The 9,205-nt window shown below is 38.0% G+C and overlaps 1 protein-coding gene across 2 annotated transcripts; it reads right to left on the bottom strand.

Annotated features, from left to right (window-relative positions):
* LOC109230099 (probable sodium-coupled neutral amino acid transporter 6) lies at window positions 1-4,691 on the bottom strand. Of its 2 annotated transcripts, none has more exons than XM_019395636.1 (6): window positions 4,597-4,691; window positions 3,278-3,802; window positions 2,990-3,142; window positions 2,570-2,773; window positions 1,366-1,831; window positions 1-662 (listed from the first exon to the last, which is right to left on the bottom strand). In XM_019395636.1, exons 2-6 carry the CDS (start codon window positions 3,705-3,707, stop codon window positions 524-526), a joined length of 1,392 nt encoding a protein of 463 aa, XP_019251181.1. In that variant the 5' UTR covers window positions 3,708-3,802; window positions 4,597-4,691; the 3' UTR covers window positions 1-523. The 2 variants fall into 2 exon arrangements, with proteins under 2 accessions (XP_019251181.1, XP_019251176.1); XM_019395631.1 differs by lacking the exon at window positions 4,597-4,691 and adding an exon at window positions 4,138-4,405.

Raw genomic sequence — 9,205 nt, 5'->3', positions numbered from 1 at the left:
TTGACAGAATTTCACTCACTCCTTTCACCATAAAAAAAATCTCCTATGAACAAAAGCACTGACAGCAAAGAAAAAAAAAACAATACAAAGAAGTTGAATACTAAATACCTGCCAACTAGAAAGACCGTCTAGCGGACAAGGAGATTCATAAAGGAAGAAAAAATCCAGCATGTGAAAATTACATCAAACTCAACCAAGGGAAACGAATACACAAAAAAATCAACGTATATCATACTGGAAACCGAAGCCATATCCAAGTTGAACTTGCTGTGGCTTTTGCATTCAGTTTACACATCATCATCTGGATAGTGTACAAGAATGCGAGCCATGTTTTGATACATGTTGAGCAAAGCTACTCAAATTTTGTAAGATAGCAGTATTTATACACTTATTAAAATGTGACTCCAGCAGCTTCAAAGAAAAGCACCATTTCCTGAACCAGTATCATCTTGCCTTCGCTCTATCTTCACAAAGGAGTACAACTAATACTTCCACTTCCTCTGTTGCACAGGCACACGAGATATCACTCACGCGGTGCTGAATTCTTTTTAATCAAGGCATAGGCATCGCTATATATGGCCACCAGGTTCGAAAAGACAGCAAGGACAATCATAAAAATACACAAGATCCTGTCCCTCTTAGTTGATATGCCGTACCGATCCCTGGAACAGAAATACAAACAATTCAATATGCTTATCTGATTTTGCCATACATCTGGAAGAAGAGGGTGGTGGGCTACGGAAAACACAGAGAAGAAAATCTATTGCAAATATAAATATAAAAATATATCTGATTCTGTAGATCTTATAGTTCTGAATGTAAAAACAACAAATTCTTCAATCCTTCAATTGTATCAGTGATTGAAGCTAGTTGTCAAGATGCTGCAGAATCATCCTTTAATTGTATTTAACCGTGAGATATCCAAGAACCTCCTTATTTACTACCACAGAATTCACAGATGTGACCTATCTCTTAAAGCTTAACCATGACCTCTTTCTATTCACAAGTGTAAAAACACTTGAATAACAAAATATTCTTAGCCTTTTGACCAACTCTTCTCCCATACAAGTTAGATGTCTGTGCTGTTAGTCTCACATTTCGCTATTTATAAAGGGAGAGAAGGTGGATAACAAAATATTCTTAGCTTAATAGCTTTCTTGACTGGAGGGCAGAGTAAAAATGTGACCACCAAAATTTATGAAGGGCAAACGCAGGCTAATGAATGCACCAACAATGATTTTCCTCGGTTCCCGTTCCCATAAAACTCAGTGCTTGCAACAAGTCTAGCTTTTATCCAAGTTTTGGGTTTGCAAAGCATCAGTTAAGCAATACTTGAAATAAATTGTCAAACAGAAATGCGATTACCTGAGTGTAATAGCAGCAGGAAATATGAACCCAATGCAAACAGCAGCAGTTGCTCCAGTGAATTGGAAAGCATCCCAGATGCTTGGGATGAAATTCGCCCCCAAAAAGATGATGGCAATGAGCCCACTGCTTAAAAATGCAAACCTCGAATTGTCCAAGGTTAGAGGCCTCGCAGAGGGAAAGAGAAGGCCGTCCAAGTTAAGCCGCAGTGGGTAGAAAACAATGGGAAAGACAAGCATAAGGTGAGCAGCATAGCTGACACGCACAACATCATTAAGCAAGGAGCCAAATGGAATTCCAAGATCAGCATCAAAGTTGGCAAGCACATCATCAAGAGTCGCATCGCCAAATAGTAGAAATCCAAAAAGGCTTGTCAACACATACACACTTGAGCAAAGAGCTAGCGCACTTTGCACCACCGCTCTGATCTGCCTGCCGTCTTCAAGTTCATTTTCTATGGAGTGAACTGCAAATATACATTTTTTAGTCTAATATTTTGTGGCAAGTCGTAAGATGGATGTACAGTTAACTTTCCATTAACAACTCCATCGTCCAGATTGACAAGCATGCACATCAAGGAAGAAAATTCACATAGGATATTATAATAAGTCAATCAGATAATATATGAAGTGGAGTAGACAGTTGAAAGTACTATATAGAGGCCAAAGTAGTTATCTAAGTTATTAGGAATTCATGATGGTTTCACTACCATTCATAGACACAGATCAAATCAAGAGAGATAGACTAACAGACAAAAGTCTCAGAATAAAATCATAATGCAAGTGAGAGATGATATATTCGAGTAATTCTTTTGATTGATAAGATATGCTTGAGTAATTCAGATGGTAATCATCAACTAATGCACCACATAACCAGAAATATTGCATTAATAGTACTTTCACTATGGTAAAACTATTTGCACTTACAAGTTCTATATGAGATATGCAAGACTCCTTCTACTTAGAAGTCTGAAAGTATAAGATAAGAATACAAAAGCAACGGAAAGTATGTACCAAAGATTAATGAAGAGCAATTACTACAGACAGCATAACATAAATGTTTAAACCTTTAATATTTGGTTGAAACTTGAAACTATATGTACCTTCCTTATCATAAAGCATTAGCAGTTCATCGTTCATTACTTAAATATCAGCCAAACAAACAAACAGCAAAATCTTAGAAAAAGATAAAATTGGGCTATTACCATTATAGTGACAGATGTATGCAGTGACAAGTACAGGAACGACAGTGAAGAGGTTGAGGAATGATGTCAGATCATGAAAATCGGGAAGCAATCTGGGCATAAGAATGGATCCATTTATCAGCTTGAATACGGTGATTCCCACAGTCACGACCAGGAATACAACAGCCAAGGCAACTGATAATGCCGATGTATATCTCAATGAATCTGTAATACCAAAATGTGGAACTTAATATCGCTGCATTTTGCACTTAAAATACAAAGAGATGGCACTACTGATATTGAGATTATTGCTGTACAGAAAAACTTCTATTTAAAGGAAAAAGGACGTACAAACTTATATATGGGAAATAAAAATAGCATGAAAGGATTGTATAACTACATACAATTCGAAAAGCTTATACATCTCCGGGAAAGGATTACCTATACGCTTTAAGCAAGCCAACGGTGCAAATACGCCAAGGGTGGTGACAAGAAGAACAAAGAATCGTCCATTCCACCAATGAACTCCGAACCAACCTTCCAGGACACCAGCATGGTGGGCTCCACTCGAAGTTGTTCCGGAGAGAACATCACCTTTAAAACGAGAAATATAAAGAGTGAGTGTCACAATCATCATGGAATTAAAGGAGGGTAACAAAGTAGTAAACTTGGTAATCATGACAAGAAGGTCTTTAAGGCGTTGGTAACCCATTAGTAGTTCACACCTACCTATGATAATCATGTATACAACAAGAACACCAATATTATTAACTAGTACACATATTTGAAGCAACATCTTCCCATATTTTCCAAAAGCATCGCCCATAAGACCTCCATAAGAAACTGATTTTGAAGTCCTACTAAACCTGATTAACAACTCAATCGAAGCTTCTGTAAGGAAAGCCATCAAGATGATCATAACAATCCCAGGAATGAGTCCCAACACCTTCATAGTCGCGGGCAAGGCCATAATTCCAGCACCAACGATTGTGGTTGATAAATTAAACACAGCCCCACTAAAAGAAGCCCCATTGAACTCATCGAATCCGCCATCTTCCTGATGCTTGGTAGGCAATAATGGTGATTGCTCATCAACCACTGCTTGTTTGCTCTTTCTTGGTTTCTTCTCTTTTACAGATTTAATGCTTCCAATTGTCATGTTTCAATTCTGAAGTTCCTATAGGTGAAAACTAGAAACTTTACCAGCTATATGTACAGACCACCTTACACTTTTTGGTCCCTTTAGAAAAAAATCTGCACATAGCACTTAACAAGTATCAGTCTTTAGATTCTAATATCCATCTCTGAGATTTCAAACATTCTAAAACAATAATTAAGCAAGTGAAACAAAACATCAGAGAAAAAATCCAATTATTTACATAAGTTGAAGAATCAAAACTAAATCCCTTTAGTTACATTGAATTTGATCCCAATAAGTGGCCATCAATAGTTTCAACAACAACAAAATACTGTATCAACATTCTTTAACCAATTAGGAGGTAAGCAATAGGCATAATAATTAAATAAAGCTTCTCCAAAGCAGAATCTATTCAGTTTGCTTTAAAGTATACAGATTACTAAACTCATACCTGAAATGGATTGAAATAACTAAAAAGCAGGGGGCTTTGAGATAAATCTTCTTTTGAAAAATTGAAGAATAAATCAAGAACCCAGAATAGAAAAAATCAAGAAAAAATCAGCAGCCACCTAGAAAAATATGGAAGACCAAGAACCACAGGGTCTAGATAAAATGAATTAACTTTAATGGGTTTCGCGTGTTAATATACGAAAGAAAGAAGCAGAGAGGGAAGAAGGAGAAAGCTTCACGCAATGAATTATTGAAATATTTCTAATTAATACAAACAAAATGTATTGTACAGTTTCATTGACTACGACTTCGATAAGAAAATTGAAAAGTCGGCCTTTGATTAATTCTTATCTTGAAAAAGATAAAAGAAAAGGTTTGGCCTTGTCAGTAATTTTCAAGAAATGATTTTTTTCCTTCTTTTATATTTTTCCCATGTAAGGCAGTGAGACAAATACTATACCTTTATTTTTTTATTTTATTTTCCAATAGAAGGATGCTAAAATGGCGTACTTGTTAATGGGTTTTCTGCCCTTCAATTAGTAAAGCTTTAGATTACTGGTTGCTGATGAAGACAATGAAGGAAAAGGTTTGTGTGTCATTGGTTTTATAATGGAGATATTTTTCGACAATAAATTGTGTCCAAATGTTGATTTCATTTGATTGAGTTGGATATTTGTCTTCTCAGGGCAACTACTTATTACGCCTTATCAACTCCAACTCCTTGCCTACTCAACACTTACAGCGACATAAGAATTTTTTCATTTTTTTTTACTTTTTTTTAAAATCAGTGTTTGGCCATAAAAATTTTAATTTTCACTACAAGATGTGTAGGCATATAAATTTTATAGGAATTAAATCCATAAAATAGTTGGGACTATATTTTAAATTCAAGATATATTAGTTCAAACAAATTTATTGGGCTAATATAGTTGGATTAATTATAAGTCCAATATATATGGATTTGTAGATAATAAATTGCGTCGAGAAAATAAAATCAAGACCAAAAAAATATTACAACAATCGTAGTATTTTATTTCGAATATTTGAGTGTTACAATCTCTATAATTCCTCTGATTCTACTTTTCTAGTATAAATTCAAGGGCTTTTGAGTTTGATCTTGAATTTGAATTGTTCTTCGTTCTTGAGCTTGAATACTTGATTTCTTGAACTTGAACTTGGTTGCTTGAAGTCTGAAACTTGTAGAGAAATTTGCGGCGTTTGATCCACGAGCTCTCTCTTGCTTCTTGTTATAACTTCTGGTGTCTTTTCTGGGTTATGAAGACCCATATTTATAGTTGTGGGAGGGAAGCGTTATGATAAGAACAAACTCTTTCCGACCAATCAAATTGAAGTGTGACATGGCCGCATTTGATTGTCCAGAACATGTCACTTGCACACGTGGCACGATTTCATTGGCCTTTTAGTGTGACTTGGCATGCCTTGTCATTTTGACACGTGGCACCAAACTGGGCCTTTAGGAAGATGTCATCTTGGGCTAAATGAAGTGGGCTCATCACTTTAGCCCAACTAAATGGACTAGCCCAATGGATTAAGACTTATTTATTTAATCCATATATATTGGACTTATAATTAATCCAACTATATTAGCCCAATAAATTTGTTTGAACTAATATATCTTGAATTTTAAATATAGTCCCAACTATTTTATGGATTTAATTCCTATAAAATCTATATGCCTACAAATGCCCCCTACTTCAAGTCTTGTCGGAGTGTAGACTTGTCGGAACTCCGAGGACATGACTTGAAGTATCCATGCTTGAATAATAATATAGGGGTTTATATATTTGTAGTCTGCCGCTTCTAACAGGCCTTCTGTCTTTGATCGACTTGGAAAATCAACTGTGAGAACTTCCGTATTTGAGAGATTGGGTCCACTAAAGAAAGGGAATAAGTTCCAGAGAAATTATCGAAATACAAGAACACCCGTTTCACCCACGATTCAGAAGATCTCTAAAGATTTCCAAAGTTTGGTTCCTTCTAGAATGAAGTGACAAACCAAAGTCATAGTTCCGTGTGATGAAGTACTGAAGGTGAAGCCATACACTGTGGTCTATACTAAGGAACGTGACGAAGATGAAGAAAGTGTGAGTTCTTCGTATCATGTTACTGTACAAGTCGAGAATGTTGTTCCATCTTCAGTGGAGGATAATTCGGAATTGGAGGATGTTTCACCGTGTTATCACATATCCTTCAACGATGGGGACTCTCAATGTGCCTCGACTATCGGAGAGATTACTCTCAATGTGGCCCGACTATCGGAGAGGCCAACTTAAGGTGCAAAGGGACTCATAAGTCCACCTTAAGATTGAAAAGTTATAGTTCCTTTTAAGGACAAAACCACGAAGAGGCCGACTTAAGGTGCAAAGGGACTTATATGTCCACCTTAAGATTGGAAAATTATAGTTCCTTTTAAGGACAAACCCACGAAGAGGCCGACTTAAGGTGCAAAGGGACGTATATGTCCACCTTAAGATTGGAAAGTTATAAAGCTTCAACTCGAAGACTTCATGGACTTGATGACGTCGACTTGAACACTTGGAAAACTTTGAAGATTCGGCGGACTTTGCAGACTTCAACTTGAAGACCGACAAACTTGAAGATTCGGCGGACTTTGACGTTTCAACTTGAAAAATTTGAGGGCTCAAATACTTCCACTTGAAGACCGACATGTTTGAGGACCTCAACTTGAAGGCTTCAACTTGAAGACTTGGAGGTTTAAATATTTCGACTTTAAGACCGAAGAATTTGAAGACTTAAACTTGAAGACCGACGGACTTGGATACTTTATCTTGGAGACTTGGAGGGCTTAAATATTTCAACTTGAAGAGTGGCGAACGTGAAGACTTCAACTTGAAGATCGACGGACTTGAAGATTTCTACTTGGATACTTCTACTTGAAGACCGACGGACTTGAAGACTTCAACTTGGAGACTTCGAGGGCTTAAATATTTCAACTTGAAGGGTGGCGAACATGAAGACATAGAGAATCCGTGGACTTCAATGCAAATACTTGACATCCTCCTAAAATCGTCGAAGATATCAATTTACCATGGAGGGTTGCCCCCTTTAAATCAAATGAGATCAAAGTTCAATAGGAGGATGGCGTTTTAGCTTGATTTTACATTCCTCCATACTTCACTCGGACAACAATTGGGGCAATATGTATCTTTTGAACTTATGCGACTGAACTTAGAATGAAACTCTAAGCTGCCTACGTACCTCGGTAAAGAGGATCAAGTAATACCGTAGTTGAGACTGGGTGATTTTTTTGTTTTTTTATTTTTTTATTTTTTTTATTTTTTATTTTATTTTTATATGTCCTAACTTTTGACTTGGCCGCCTCTTTCGAAGTTTCAACCTAGCGGACTCCCTTTGTTTTTTGTAGGGGGCGTACACAGTTTAGACTCATGCGGGCCAGGAGTGTAGCAACATGCAGTTTAGGCTCGTGCGTCAAGGAGCGTTGTAACTTTAAGGATAATACTTCTTTAAAAACTTGCCATTTATAGGGCCGATTCTCATGCCATCTACATCAACCAACTTATAAGCCCTACTTGAGTAAGCTTCTGGTACGACATATGGCCCATGCCATTTTGAAGTGAACTTCCCTACAGGTTTATGGGAAGTAATTATGGGTCTTCGTACGGCAAGGACTTGATCTCCTACTTGAAAGGATCTCGGGCGAACTCTTTTATTGAAGGCGCAAGACAATCGAGTTTGATAACATTCAAGACTCTGTTGAGCTTCCAACCTCTTCTCATCAAGAGCCTCCAACTCTACTAATCGAAGTCGAGCATTTTCTTCATCAGTGATCCCTTCTTGGATAGCTAATCGTAATGAAGGTATTTGACGCTCGAGTGGCAAGACGACTTCGACTCCATAGACAAGTGAATAAGGGGTTGCTTGCGTTGGCGTGTGGTGAGTTGTCCTATATGCCCACAGAGCTTCTTCCATACGGTCATGCCAATCTCGTTTAGATTTGGAGACGACTAAGTCTTGTTGAATGCCTCGGCTAGACCATTGGCGGCAGCATTGTACATAGAAGAGTTATGTTGCTTGAAGCCAAAGAGATCACAAATCTTGTTCATCAACCTATTGTCAACGGCTTGCCATTATCCGTTATTATGTAACGAGGAATGCCAAAGCGATAGATAATGTTTATTCGGATGAAACTTGCAACATTTTCTTTCTTTACCTCCTTAAGAGCAACAGCTTCAGCCCATTTTGAGAAGTAGTCAGTTGCAGCCAAGATGTATAGGTGACCACCAGAGGACTTTGGCAGTGGTCCAACAACATCCAATCCCCAAGCGTCAAATGGCCAGGATGCAACAGTCAGATGCAACACTTCAGGAGGTTGATGAATAAAATTCGCATGGAATTGACAAGCCTTGCATCTTCGAGTGTAGTCCGAGCAATCTTTTACCATCGTTGGCCAATAATATCCCATCCTTTTTATATGGAAGTGGAGCTTTGGTCCAGACTGGTGTGACCCACATACTCCAGAATGTGCCCCTTGCAAAGCTTGGAGTGCTTCTTCTTCCCCTAAGCATCGCAAAAGTATTCCCTCGAATGACCTTCTGTATAGAGTATCTTTGTAGTAAAGGAAGCGAGGTGCGCGACGACAGATTTCAGTCCTTCTCCTCGGATTTTCTGGAAGTATCCCATAGCACAAGTAGTCGATAATGGGTTGTCTCCATTCTTCTTTCTCGACTTTAGAAATAGCGACAAGATGCTTGAGTTCATTTTCTTCGCTTGCAGCCTCATATGGCAGCGGTACTACCCATTTTTGGCAGACAGTAACTTGCGCTTGATCAGGCAGGGTTAAAGATGAAGCTAGGGCAGCTAAAGCATCCGCCTTCTTATTTTCTTTCCTTGGCACATACTGAATAGTCACATCACCGAGCCACCCTATTAACTTTTTAGCGTAATCATGATATGGGCGTAGTTCAGGCTTCTTGACCTCGTAACTACCTAAAAGCTGATTGACCACTAACTGAGAGTCACCAAAGACTTGCAATTGCAACTGCTTCATTTCGACAGCCATTTCGAGC

The sequence above is a fragment of the Nicotiana attenuata genome, chromosome 1, assembly GCF_001879085.1.
Source record: "Nicotiana attenuata strain UT chromosome 1, NIATTr2, whole genome shotgun sequence".
Classification (NCBI taxonomy): Eukaryota; Viridiplantae; Streptophyta; class Magnoliopsida; order Solanales; family Solanaceae; genus Nicotiana; species Nicotiana attenuata.
The sequence above is the reverse complement of the archived record's forward strand: the minus strand, read 5'-3'. Positions and strand labels throughout refer to the sequence as shown.